At 40.3% G+C, this 15,446-nt stretch overlaps 1 protein-coding gene across 1 annotated transcript in view; it reads left to right on the top strand.

Moving 5' to 3' along the window:
- pdxkb (pyridoxal (pyridoxine, vitamin B6) kinase b) overlaps positions 1-8,932 on the top strand; it is a 36,046-nt gene extending 27,114 nt beyond the window's left edge. The window contains exon 10 of the mRNA XM_063211984.1: positions 8,786-8,932. Within this exon, the coding sequence (XP_063068054.1) occupies positions 8,786-8,932 (147 nt within the window). The remainder of the gene's footprint in view (positions 1-8,785) is intronic.
- The last annotated feature ends 6,514 nt before the right edge of the window (positions 8,933-15,446 follow it).

Below are 15,446 nucleotides of genomic sequence, written 5' to 3'. Positions count from 1 at the left end.
TGGATGAACGCTTAAGCGTTAAAGTGATGATATTGCCTTACCTGAATTACTTTCGGTGGCAGACGAGGTAATCTAATTTTCCAAACACAAAAAATAATGGAATGGTCGCTAAAACAGTCAGGGAGGACACCAGAGTTAGCAATTCTGTTAGGGTGGGTGACCAGAATCCAGTCAAGGAGAGACTTGGAGCTCCCAGCTATTCTTGTGGGCTCTTTTATTAATTGAGTGAGATTTAGGCTTTCAAACTGAGTCCTCTCCTTTAATGAAGATCTGTCAAGCCAATTACTGTTAAAGTCACCCAGGACCATCATTTCATCAGAGCAGTTTAAAGAATTAATAGTAGTGAGAATATTAACTGTTGAGTCTGATGGAGAGTTAGGGGGTCTATAGATGTTACCAATAATTAACCGCTTGTTCCGATGTAAACTTACTTTAACAAAGAGACATTCAAAGTTCAAAGGTCCGACACTTGGAGCAATAAGTTCAGAAGACAGACTGGAGGAGATATAGGTGGCTACACCTCCCCCACGACTACCCCTGTCTTCTCTATATAAAATATAACCATCAAGACTTATTTCAGCATCCCCTATACTACTATTTAACCATGTTTCAGAAAGAGTAATTATGGCAGGTTTATTATAAACAAGCCATGCTCGAAGCAAATCAATTTTACGAGGTAGACTCCTGATGTTTAAATGGATAACAAATAAACCTTTACCCATGGTCATTCCAAAGACAAGAAGAGATGGAAGAGAGGGGTAGGATGGAAGAGCAACACACACACTCACTCGCACATTCACACACACAAACAGGCACAGGCTGACAGAGCAGAGACATTCCTTACATTACATTTCCAGTCAGTCAAATCCACATTTACAATCTGTTAAAATGCAATAAAGGTAGAACAATGACGACTAGCATGTGTGCTTTTGTTCTAGACTCAAGACGAAGCTGTTCTCAGATGCTTTCCCCTAACTTCTAAAATTATACGTTTTCATTTCATTTCACTGTGTGTGTGTGTGTGTGTGTGTGTGAGAGAGAGAGAGAGAAAGTCAGAAGGGAAAGTTTGGTAAAACTTATCATAGAGAAATATTTGCGTATTATTGAGGGCGATCCACACGTTTCATCAGAGCTCCAGACGCGTCAGCAATATTTCTGGGTCTTTTGGTCTCAGAAAAAGATTTACCCAAACGAAGCATGTCAGACTTTTTTTATCTTTTGTACCTGATCCTTGTACTTGATACTTATCACAATTGTGTACATTGTAATGGCACACTGAAGCTGAAGTCCATCATTACCTCCGCCTCCGGAGTTTTCAGTCGCGTTGGTTTGTCTGTCCGTCTATCTGTCTGTTTGTTTGTTTGTCTGTCTGTCAGCAGCATAACTCAAAAACTAATCAAAGGAATTCAACAAAACTTTGTGCGTTTGTTGATAATGACCCAAGGAACAAGTGATTAAATTCTGGTGGTGATCCGGAACCGGAACCAGGACTTTTCAAAAGATTCTTCACCATCTAGACGCCTCCTAGTGACCAGAAATTGAATTGCGGTAACACCAGAAAAACAAGGCAGAAAGACTTTGGGTGTAACAGTCAAATGTATCAAGCAGCTTCCTTGGCGGAGGTCTGCGCTCACTGAGTGCTTCTAGTTCATCTTGAGACGGGTTGGACGTCGTGTAGATTTACCAGTTCTACCATAAGACCAGGATATGGATCCTATTGTATGTTAATATCCAATGGGCTTGTGGTTGGTGTTGACACAAACACAGTTCTCTTAGAGTAGCAGCCAGGAAGAGTTCTGGCACCTGTAAAGGTGATTAGGACTAGGAGGCAAGAGGAGACAGGAGGAGACAGGAGGAGACAGGAGGAGACAGACGAGCCGTCACGGGGAAATGAGAAGTGAGTGACCCAGCGGATTTTACACACAAGCTAAAGATGAAACCTCTCAGACGTGAGTGAGTCACACTTCAGCAGAATAATGATGTGATTTAACAAGTTCCTTGAATTCTGTTTTATGCTTATGCCCCCCCCCTTTCATTAAACCTGTAGAAAACACTGTTTTACTTTTGATTTAATTCAGGGCTGGGACTCGATTAGAATTTTTAATCGAATTAGTCTATAGGCTTTGAAATTAGTTAATCAAATTAATCGTATTTTAATCACATTTAAATATCTGACTTGTAAACAGTGAAAAGTATTTTTTTTTCACATGGATTTTGAATAATGACAATAAATAAGCTTAATCTAAAAATATTGTTCATTTTTAAAAGAAGAGTGAACTCTTCTCAATTTCAGCAGACTGTTCACCATGAGGCGAAATGCTGCCCTCCACACTGGTCTAATCCAGAACTATGTAACTATATTATAGTGCGATTAAAATGAGTTTTTTTTTTTAATCACGTTAATTTTTGTGTGACTAATTAATCGAAATTAATGCATTAATGTCTCAGCCCTAATTTAATTTTTCATTACCACCCAACATTTAAGTTTTCTTTTGTAAAGTTGATGATAATGATATTATGATGATGAGATATACGTATGACGATAATAGTACACTATATAGTTTTTAACCCTCCTGTTATCCTTGAGGTCTATTTGACCCCAATCAATGTTTAACGTCTGAAAATTACGTTAAGTACATAGTTCTTTTGCTTCATATTTGATGACTTTTCCTAAATAGATGGGGTAAATGTGACGAAAAGGAAATTTCCACAAAAATGTTTTTCTTAAATGCTTTTTGGGTACATCCGTGTTCCTTGGGGTCAATTTGAACCCACATTGTGTTATGGTGTATAAAACATTAATATGTTTTTATTTATTTTTTATTTTTTTTAGAACATTTTGCTCTATTTAGGGCCCTGAATAGTAACAATTCTAATGATGTGGGCAAAGGCCAAAACTAATTAAAGGGTGATGGTTGCTACTACAGCAATAGAATGTTGACACAATCCACCAACTGCATCCTATTATATTATATAAGCACTTATGGCACCACAAGGTAGGCCTATCAAAATTTGCACAATCTATTGTCGCATTGTGCATTAACTGATCATTTGGGCTGCCTCTTGTAACCATCCACACAACTATGGCAGATGAATAGGCTATTGTGACTCCAATCACGAAAAAAAACTTGGATGACAGTGCACCGGGGTGACAAGACAGCTTTGGTTCAAAAACAAACACAGTACCATGCTATGAATCATTTTCACAGAGGGAATGTCAGCAAGTGCCCTAAAGGCTCAACATGTACAGAATGCATGAGATCCACAGGAGGCCACCTCACCTGTCAGATGTTAATCATCAGGCAAAGGTCATAGGAACAACATACCATAAAATAAGTCGCAAAATCACCTCAGGCCAAGTATGTGGGAGGAACATACCGCATAAGTGGCATGTGTTCTGTACACGCTATTCTATAGTTTTAATTAAGGGTTACTGTATTTCAGGAGACTGACTAATAAGGCCATGAATGAAGAGAAACCAGTTCCTGGAGAGAGACTGTTTTGACCCTCATGGCAAATGAGAGAAAGGAGTAGTACTTCATCCAATATACACAACCAAACAACATTTTTAGAACTGTACACTTTCCCAACTATACTTTTTACTGACAATTTCAGTTCTATTTCAAATTCAGTGAATTACATGTGCCATTGACCTCTGAAAAAGTAGAGTAGATAGAAGTAGTATCATTTATTAATCCTGATGGAAATTAAGGTGTCCAGTCCAGCATATATACATAAATACAGAAAAAAACACAGACATTACACACATCATTGCACATACTGTACAGTATATTCACCATACAGAGCACACACTTACATTTAACCAAAGTCAGATCTCTCTCTCTCTCTCTCTCTCTCTCTCTCTCTCTCTCTCTCTCTCTCTCTCTCTCTCTCTCTCTCTCTCTCTCTCTCTCTCTCTCTCTCTCTCTCTCTCTCTCTCTAACAAAATGAGCAATTGAAAAAAAATTGTCAGCATGGAAAGAATTCATGGACAATACATTACACCATATACACCCAAACCTGTTCCATGGGAGCTACATAAACCTTTTCTTCATTATGTGCATACTACTTCAAGCATAGTTGAAATCCTATGATGTTCCTATGATCCAATGATATTCTATGATATTCCAAAAGATCTTTTGATTGACAATGTATCTCTGCTGGTACCAAACTAATACGCGTATGTTATACAGTCCTAAACATTCAAGCAAAGCTAATTTTGAATAGCCTATACAACTCTTTCTGTATGTTTGGGAATATGTTTATTTCTTCTGGGGTCAAAATTACCCTTAGGATAACTAGCCTTGATAAACAAATTTGTTTTTCTTTTCAAATGCTATAAATAACAGAAATCTAGATTTAGGGAGTAGCCTATGTGAAGCAACTGAAATTCCAATTATATCTGTTAACCTGTTTTTGATGAATCACAGACATTTTATTGCTATTTTGCACATTTTCGTCTAGTCATGGTTAGTGTTTTGGTGTGTGTGGGGGTGCTAGGAGATATTTAAAGGACTTTTATGTCAGCAACAGAGCAACATTAAATATCTGTGACATAAACATGTGTCAGAGTTTTGGTGTCTACTGATTATGAAGACATTTTAATGGTTGGGGTAAAATTGACCCTAAGGATCACGGATGTTACCTAAATCTGAGGGTAACAGGAGGGTTAATTGATTGATGGGTTGATTATTGTTTTAGTGCTCGCCAGTGGTGCGGTCATCTCGTCACTGCTTCTGTTGTATGTTGTGGTAAGAGAACACACACACACACACACACACACACACCACGTGTAATATTAAACCATAGATGCTTTTTTACTGAAACACACACATACAGGTATGGACCATGTTGTTCACGAAGGCCCATGACGCACATGCGGGCTGTCTAAGTATAATGCTGTAGACTCCCATGAAGCTGCTAGCTGTAACACACACACACACACACGCACACGCACACACACGCACACACACACACACATGCGGGCTGTCTAAGTATAATGCTGTAGACCCCCATGAAGCTGCTCGCTGTAACGCCCTGCCTATGGCAGATATCTAGTATATCACAGATTATTATATATCACACCTTTCCATTATGGGTATCACCTAAAAACACTTCACTCACTCACAAAATCTTGAAATAAGTTGCATTTAAAAGACCTTCCCCCAACATTAGGATGTATTCATTCAACTCTAACATACCGGTACCCACATTTCTAATTTAAAACTCTCAAATCTCATCAGTCTGAATGCTGTGTCCATGTCACTCCAGGCGTCTGAACAAACACCCCCTTACCCTCATCATAAGCCTCCCAACGCCCCCTTACCCTCATGATAAACCTCCCAACGCCCCCTTGCCCTCATGAAAAACCTCCCAACCAGAGTCGGCTCCAGTGCACATCTCTTGGGGGGGCGTAGGTAAACAACAGGGGGGCACTGCCATTTACCAAGTTCGAGTCAAGTTCACCACATAGAACTGGCGGCAGTCACGTTTAGTTCTACCTACTGCATAGGCTGATCGCGCTACTACTACTGTGGAAAACACTTCCTCCTCCCTACCAATACACCAATATGTCTGTAAGCAAGACTGTTTAGTGCAAGGTGGACACCACATTCAGTGCAGACGCGATATGTGTCCAGGATTATACTGTATTTTTATAGGCCGTCAAGATACAACAAGCCAATTCACAGCAGTGAAGGATATTGAAATTGAACAGTCACAATGCAATGGTTTTAAAAGTGTTATATATATTTTTTGTCCTGTGTTGGGTGCTGGGGCACCAGTGGCTACTAGGGGGGCACTGCCTACAAATGCCCCCCCATAGCGCCGACACTGCTCTCAACGCCCCCTTGCCCTCATGATAAGCCTCCCAACGCCCCCTTACCCTCATGATAAACCTCCCAACGCCCCCTTGCCCTCATGAAAAACCTCCCAACGCCCCCTTGCCCCCATGATAAGCCTCTCAACGCCCCCTTGCCCTCATGAAAAACCTCCCAACGCCCCCTTGCCCTCATGAAAAACCTCCCAACGCCCCCTTGCCCTCATGAAAAACCTCCCAACGCCCCCTTGCCCCCATGATAAGCCTCTCAACGCCCCCTTGGTGCCACTCCTGTCTGCTAAGAACAGAATAATGAGGCAACAATTGGCACAGGGAATTTGACAAGTAGGTAACTGAACCTGTTCCAGACTGAGAGGTTTGTTTGTTTGAGTTTGTTTAGGAAGTTGTGTTGAAGGATGACATGACACGACACGCACCGCGTGAGCACTCGAATCATAGAGGTAGAAAATAACACTGGAGGTGACCCCGCCCTCCTTTTAACGGCAATCTGTAGCGGCCATTATATGTAGGTAGATCAGAGAAATGGAAATTAACAGAGAACGAGGCTCACCTCTGTCAAAAATGGCTGAATCATGTGAAATTGTCCATCAACACACTATACAAGGACAATAGTTGAAGTGTGTTGCTAACTATGTTCATAAAAGATATTATTTGGTTTTTTTTATCGACTCATATGATTTAAGTAGATATTTAGCCTGACATTTCAAATCTGGTCTTTGATAAATGTGTTACTTCATATTCACACAGTTTTAGTCAATTTTTTGACAGGGGTGGGCATATTCTCCATTGACTTGCATTGCCTGAAGGTACCTACACTACCTACGGAAGTTGGGAAGCTCCATCTGCCATTTCCCAGTGCTGTCGCAAATTGCTGTGTCCTCTCTAGTGTTATTTTCTACCTCTATGACTCGAATGCTGAGCTCTAAGTTTTATTCATTAGTCAAGTCAACGTTGCCCCCTACTGGGCATAACAGGACATAGCTGGAGAGCTATATCTATCTCTCCCTATAGGTGCATTCCAATATGCATACTGGTCCGAGTCTCGCCTTCTTTTCTTTTCATTTTTAACACAGTGGAACACATCACATCATTGTCATCTTTTTATTATATTATTATTATTATTATTATTATTATTATTATTATTATTATTATTATTATTATTATTATTATTATTATTATTTCCAAGTATTATGTTCCAAGTGGGTCTTGAAATAATTTTCTAAAAATCAAAATAATATTTCTGAGTGTGTTGCTTGTTGACTATATATTTCAGTTTTATTCTTTATTGGGCCAGAGGTGGGTCCTGAACATTTGTGAAAATTTCAACTGGGCCCCAATGTGGAAAAGGTTGGGAACGCCTGGGTTAGGGGTCTGTTCAAAATACTGTATCGGTATCTGGATACGGTATCGTGGCCCTCTTCACGATACACATATCGATGAGAATATCTGTATCGGGATACGTATCGCGGGGCTCGTCAATACTGAGGTATCAGTAGGCCTATTGATATTGTATGTGCAACAAACAATTAGTTTATCAAGTTGCTGAAACTTCATCTGACAGTTGCTCCTTGTTACACAGTAGCTCAACGGCTTTGTGAAGGCCATATTTTACATTAAAAGAAATGATTATACAAATGTTTTTCTTCTTAAAAATGTAAAGACAGAATAAAAATGTAGAAAGCCTAAAATATTGGGATATGTATTGCCGTGAAGACCATGTATCGGGATACACATGAATTGCAATATGTAGCGTATCGTATGGTGGCCCCTGTATCGGGATGTGTTGCCAACACCCAGCCCTAATACTGATGGGGAGAGCCTTCGTGATGTGCTGCCAATACCCATCGCAATCTATATGATGTTCATGGGTAGAACATTCGGCTAGAGGTGACACAATTTGCGACAGCCCTGGGAAACGACACATGCAGCCTCCATCTTGTTTAGGTAGTGTAGGTACCTCCAGTCAATGCAAGTCAATGGAGAACACGCACACCTCTGTCAAACAATGGACTAAAACTATGTGAATATGAAGTAACACATTAATGAAAGACCAAATTTGAAATGTCAGGCTAAATATCTACTTAAATCATATAGCCTACGATGATAAAATACATTTATAAATCAAATTATATTAATTATGCAGATATTTAGCACACTTCAACTATTGTCCTTGTATAGTGTGTTGACGGACATTTTGACATTATTAAGCCATGTTTTGACAGAGGTGAGCCCCCTTCGCCATTCATTTCCATTTCTCAGGTCTACCTCCAAATAATGGCCGCCACGGATTGCCATGAAAAGGGGGGCGGGGTCACCTCTAGTCTAATGTTCTACCTTTATCTACAGTATGTGACATTCACACGAAAATTCCTGGATGTTCAACTTAGTGAATTGCTTTAATCTATTTCCCAGTCAGCTATGTGTATCAATAAAGAGTTACCCCATACTCTGGATAAAGAACAGGAGAAGACATTTTTTTGTGGTACTAGATGGAGCAAGTAGAAGGAAATTGTTGAAGGATAACTTCTGCCAATTTCAACATGCAGTTGTAGTGCTCACAATACCGTGCACTGTCAGTACTTGAGATTTATTTTTTTCCTTCAGCCTTTTCCGAGATCCTGGTCTTTGTAATGGGGGCAGGTGTTTGTTTACATTTCAAAAAACATCTTTATTTTATTCCCAATAACATCCAAAAGGTCATGCAACATCAGCAGACAACTAGCAAACAGTGATAACTTTAGGGAAAATATTTGGAGTAGGCCTTAATTAAGATATTTAAAAAATGTACACAAAGTCTGCCCCCATTAGAATAGCTCAGATCTCGGAAAGCCAAAAAATGCAGCATCACGGAGTACTGACAAGTCAAGGGTAGCGTGAGCAATACAACAGCATATTGAAATTGGCAGAACTGGTCCTTTAAGTTGTTGAAGTCTATTTTCTTTCCAGGTGCTATGGACATACTATTCCGGAGAGGCGCGAGGTGTTGTGCATCCTCCCAGCCCTCGCACGCAGCACCTGAACAGAACGCAGCGGCCCGCTAGTTCACCTCAAGCGCCCCCTGGTGTCAGCGCGGAGGAGTGGCAGAAGGTATGAGCTTCTCGAAAGCATTGTTGCTAACCAGTTAGCAACCTACTAGGTTGCCAATGGAAAATTGCATTGCACCCAAGTAAGTTGCTAACTTTGTCGAGAAACGCACAATGCTTAGCTACCGGAGAAACACTCTTTTCTATATTACTGTTCGACCAAAGGAGAAAAAATAACACACACACACACACACACACACACACACACACACACACACACACACACACACACACACACACACACAAATACACACACACACCTACATGGAGTGGATGCTTCATTCAGGAATATTCAAGGCAAGACTAATTTCTGTGCAAACGGACAATTAAAGGGACACTCCACCCATTTTGCATTAGGCTTTCCATTGCTAGACACCCAGTCATACTTTTGAATGGTCTTGCAAAAATCTCTCAATTCCCCCTGAGATAGGAGAAATCCGCATTCATCTCTTAACACTTCCTATGTCAATGATGTAAAAATGGTCATTTTGCATCATCGACATAGGACGTGTAAGAGAGGTGGATTTCTGTTGAGACTACAAGCCTTTTTCCCACCTTTTCAACCCCGCCCATAGGGGGTTGGAGCCAGGCGCGGAGTGGCCGTCGGGAGATCGGGGACTTGTCCCGGTGGGCCGCGGCCGTGAAATGTAATAATGCGGCCGCACTGCGTTCCCAACCGGCCCTGAAGTTTAGAGATGGTACTTGTAAGCACTGACTTCCCACTTTCCACTTCCCTGTTCAGGAATTAAGCTGACTAGCCAGTATTTATACCGTATACCAGACGGCAATACCTCACTGACGGTGTCAAACAGTAAATTGGCCACACCCCTTCTCTACTGATAATTTTCATACACCGTAGATCGCGGAAGTTTACAAGATCTTAGTAACACAGTTTCGTTTTCAGTATTTGAAGAACCTGTGATATGTATATTGGTTACCAAAGGATGGAAATATGAATAAATTATTATTTATTTTCCGATTTCCACACGACTGTTACAGTTTACAGTCTTTCCAGTCCTGATTCACTTGCTCTGTGGTTATTGACTTGGGTTACGAACAGACTCCACCAAGTGGTAAGGAAGATAACTGCACCTAACAGAAGCAAGATAACTGCACCTAACAGAAGCAATGGGTTTTGTTTTGATTTGTTAGACCTACCAGTAGGCTATATCTCTTTATAGTCGAAATAATATTATTATCATGCATATATTTATATGTGGTACATTTAGGATGTAGCCTATGTCTGAAGAAATGGAACAAAATAATTACCACACAAGATTCTGATGTGACCAGTGCTGGGTGTGTAGGCTAATAAGCTGTGGATTAAAGTAGAGTGATTGCAAGAAACAAAGACATTTGCTGCGAGAAGACAGCGTTTTAAGGTAGGCCTACACCGTTTGGTTATACATTTTGTTGACTTATGGTTGTGGTTTGAAGTAGCTAAGTTTGGCTTATTTGCTGCATGGTGGGTTTATTGCACAATGTAGACAGACTTTTTGTAAGCTATAGGCTACTATACCATATTTTGTAAGCCTACTCTTCTAAAAATCCCCACACCCAAAACTTTGTGCCCATGCTCATCCTGTCTTCCTTAAACGATATTTCAATTTCAAACTGTCAAAATGACAGTGGAGTGCACATTTGCATGGAACAGTAGCGTGATGTAGCCTAACCTAGGCCTATGAATGCTTTGGACTGTGATGATGGCTCCAGTGGTGTAGGCCTAGTCTACTTTTTGAAGTGGGTATACTGTATATTTGAGCATTTTTTGATGTGTGTATAGTCTACTGTATATATTTGTGCTATTGTAAATAATGGATCAATCAATTTTAAGTGGGTATACTGTAATCCCTGAAATTTTGAAATGGGTGCGTATACCTGCGTTTTACGTAGACTATACCACTGGCTGTGCATTTCATCAAGGTGTAGGCTACAATTCTCCACTTCAGGTTGATATTTTGACAACACTAATGTCCACATGTAGTACGACTGCAGATTTCGTGGCTTTTGTCTTTTTGGTTAGGAAACCATGTNCGCTTTGTTTTTTGTTTTTTTTAAAGAGGGCCGCCAAGGGGAAAATTCTCCCGGTGGGAAAAGGTGGGCCACTCCGCCCCTGGTTGGAGCTAATGCTCTAACAGACCTATCACAGATCAGTGTCCCAGTGCTTTTGAAATCACTGGCATTGAGGCTTCAGTAGCAGTGTTGCCAGATTGGGCTGTTTCCCACCGAATTGGGCTGCTTGGGATGGCCGTCTGCGGGTAAAAATGGCATTTTGCAGGAAAACTTGCCCAATCTTTCCCATAGACATCAATAGAATTGGGCTAGATTTAGTGCTTCCAGGCGGGTTTTGAGCATTTTTTGGGCTGGAAGACATCAGACTCATCTGGCAACCCTGCTTGCAGGTGCATCACAATGGGACAGACATCACTGGAAAGGAGAAGTTGGAGCACACTGCAGCTTAGTTTTCAAGACTTTATTTTGTGCACACACCCAAACAACGTTTCTGTGTTGCTACACCTTCATCAGAGTCAAATGATAGCAAGAGAGAGACACACATTTGAACACAGGTGATCCCACTTGGTTTGGCTAAAGTGGTTTCATCTCATTGCAGGTAATTGACCCCACCCCCCAACACCAGGACGAGATTGTAGACAATTAAACAGAGGCTTCGTAGAAAGGCATTTTGGATTCATACTCTAAATTCAGTGGAGCCTCAGGGCATACATGAGGAACTCAATATGTCTTGCTTTCTGTAACAAATTGCTCCAGCATCGCGGCTGTGGTCTTGTAATAATTGTAGCTGTGGTTTTATTGACAATGTTCTTTGTGTATTTTTCACTTTTATGTTTTGTTTTGGGAAGTTGGCAAGCTGTTTAATTGTCTACAATCTTGTCCTGGTGTTGGGGGGTGGGGTCAATTACCTGCAATGAGATGAGATCAATTTTAGCCAAACTAAGTGGGATCACCTGTGAATGTCAAGTCGTGAAATGTGTGTCTCTGTCTTGCTATGATTTGATTCTGATGAAGGTGTAGCAACACCGAAACGTTGGTCGCGTGTGTGCACAAAATAAAGTCTTGAAAACTAAGCTGCAGTGTGCTCCAGCTTCTCCTTTCCAGTGATGTCTGTCCCATTTGTGATGCACCTGCAAGCAGGGTTGCCAGATGAGTCTGATGTCTTCCAACCCAAAAAATGCTCAAAACCCGCCCAATTCTGTTGATTTCTATGGCCCGATTCGAAACGGGGAAGGCAGCTGTCCTTCCAGTGAGCTAACTGGACATCGAGTCATGAAGTGTGGATCGAAACGAAAAATTGCTTTATTTCCTCTCTCGGCAGTTGACTGCATTTGTGGGCGTAACGAGGATATTTCAAGGATACATCAGATGCTGACTTCGCTTCCTTGGTACCCAACATGCTGTGCGCCACCTCCCTCTCAACCGGAAACCTGAAAAACAAACATGGCTACTACCCAAGCTACTACCTTATCATACTCTTTATTCTGACAGTTATGTATGTAGATATTGAAAATCGAATGCATAAATCAACATTGTAGTATCTAAATATGCTGTCGCTAGATCTATTTATAGCCTATTTTACGATTCCGCCGTCTGACGATCATTCACCGTTCAAATAGCATGCGTAAGCTAAGCGCTAACGTGATGAACGTAACTCCCCCCATAGAATCGCAAGAATCGCCGTAACATCAAATGCGCAAGACGGCGCACTCGTTAGTGCCGTTCGTAACGGCTGCCTCATCAGCTGACTTCGCCTCTCTGATCAGTGACCTGTTTATGTAGGAGGAGAGTCATCGAGTCACTGCCTCCCGTTTCGAATTCAGCCTAAGACTAAATTTTTTTCTGCTAAATGCCATTTTTACCCGCACACGGACATTCTAAGCAGCCCAATTGAGTGGTAAACAGCCCAATCTGGCAACACTGCCTGCAAGCTGAGTGAGGGATGATGCAGAGTCCCAAATAGGGTGTGGCCTGTGGAACTTGAGCATTGCAGTGCATTATGGGGATTGTTGTCACAAATCCACAAGTACTAAAAAGTCATTTTCTGAATTTTCTCGGCCAAGAAGGCACCAAATTAGAAATTTATGCTACTATTCTACTATATATATGACCCACTTTCAATACAATATTCATGTCTCCACCGGTGGAATGCCCCTTTAAGTTTTAGAGGGGAAACCCATATTGTTTTTACATTGGGCCCTTGATCTCACATTGTAACCTCATGCTCTATGTTGTGTGTGATTTGGAGCTCTGCTTAAGGCGAGACACGGCAGGTGAAATATCGAATTTTTCATGCCCTGGTCAAATTTGAGATTTTGGGCTAATTTGCATCTTTAACTTGTTATCTTTCATACTACCATAGAGAAAACGTTAAATAAGCTATAACATCCATGAACCTACTCCACAGTTTGTGTGATTTTTAATCGGGCAGTTTCTGAGGTCTGTTACGGACTATACTAACACATTGGTATATCCAAATTAGAATGTTTTTAATAAGATATGGCTAAACTACAACAGTTAAATATAAAAAATGCACTTAATGCTACATCCAAAGTATTTTCAACATGAGTAATATATAAATATGAGGAATCAACTGGTAAAGTTTCAATAGTCATGTCTACGTTCATTATGTTAGGCCTCTGCGCCTTAGTATCATGATCCGTCATTGAGTAGCCTAAAAGGTCAAGAAACCTCTGTAGGAGCTAGAAGAGGGTCTGACATATTGTGCTTGGCATGGACATGTAGACTACACTTTTATTGTAATGAATTATGCTGTGTTAAGTTGTTGATGATGATGTAATCCACTTTTTTGCCATACAAATCTTTGAAGGCCATTTTCTCAAAATGTGTTTTTTTCTCCCGCTCTGTGCGACGAATCTCCACTTTCCTTCAGCCAATCTGTTCCATACTTTACAGTCTTATTCCAAGCAATGTTGTTAACGGTTTTGCAGAGGGATTTGTTGATATGTCATCCATGGCCTGTTTTATTTGATATTATATGCATAAAAATAGGCGAAAATCACATTTTTTTAGGTTATTAGCAGTATTTTCTCTTTTTCTGGATAACAAAAGCAGATAGCCATAATTCCCTCTGTATATATTTTTGTATGTCCAATATTGATAAAATAAAAAAGGAATTTTGAGGCTGGCATTTTCAGGTGGTCAGATCCGTTGCATCAAAAATGATGCAAATTAGCACATATTTAACTAGAATGGGCACTTGGTAGAGCGCAAACCTTCGCCTACGCCACTTATTTTTCTACCGAGTGCCCATTCTAGTTCTGGCCATCTTCAGAGTGTGGGGCATAACATTCTCCAAATTTTGGTGTTAGTTTCATTTAAATCGGACCGGAATATCGTAATATTACATATTTGGCCCAGTCTTGACCTCGTATTCAATTCCGCATGCACACGTTGTTCTGGCATATAGTGCTTGGCCAAGAAAAACGTTTTTGACCTTTTCGTGACCTTGACCTTTGACCCAATCACTCCCAAAAAGTAATCAATTGTTCCTTGGGTCATGACCAATCATCTCAATAAATTTCATAAAAAAACGGTCGAATGTACGTTTTTGAGCTTTTCGTGACCTTGATCTTGACCTTTGACCCAATCACTCCCAAAAAGTAATCGATTGTCCCTTGGGTCATGACCAATCATCCCAGTAAATTTCATATAAATCGGCTCAATTTACGTTTTTGACCTTTTCATGACCTTGACCTTGACGTTTGATCTTTGACCCAATCACTCCCAAAAAGTAAGTGATTGTTCCTTGGGTCATGACCAATCATCCTAGTAAATTTCATAAAAATCGGCTCAATTTACGTTTTTGACCTTGACCTTGACCTTTGACCTTTGACCCAATCACTCCCAAAAACTAATCATCCCACTAAATTTCATAAAAATCGGCTCAGTTCTGTCTGAGTTATACGAAGTACAAACAAACAAACAAACAAACAAACAAACATATTCACAAATAAATAAATAAATAAATAAATAAATAAATACACAGCGGTCAAAACATAACCTTCTGGCGAAGGTAATAATAATAATTAGATTATAGCCTAATTAGCATATTTAACCATAGAATATAGAAAACTTGTAATACATTATCTTCTCCGATTTATATGAGTAATCAACTGGTAAAGTTTCATATTGATATCTGCAAGTTAAAACTAGAATGGGCACTCGGTAGAGCGCAAACCTTCGCCTACGCCACTTATTCTTTTCTGGCCATCTTCAGAGTGTGGGGCATAAAATTCTCCAAATTTTGCTGTTAGTTTCATTGAAATCGGACTGGAATATCGTAATATTACATTTTTGGCCCAGTCTTGACCTCTTATTCAATTCAGCATGCACACTTTTTTCTGGCATATAGTGCTTGGCAAAGAAAAATGTTTTGGACCTTTTCGTGACCTTGACCTTGACCTTTGACCCAATCACTCCCAAAAAGTAATCGATTGTTCCTTGGGTCATGACCAATCATCCCACTAAATGTCATAAAAATCGTCTCA

The sequence above is a fragment of the Engraulis encrasicolus genome, chromosome 12, assembly GCF_034702125.1.
Source record: "Engraulis encrasicolus isolate BLACKSEA-1 chromosome 12, IST_EnEncr_1.0, whole genome shotgun sequence".
Classification (NCBI taxonomy): domain Eukaryota; kingdom Metazoa; phylum Chordata; class Actinopteri; order Clupeiformes; family Engraulidae; genus Engraulis; species Engraulis encrasicolus.
Note: the sequence above shows the minus strand (reverse complement) of the source record. Positions and strands in the feature narration are given on the sequence as shown.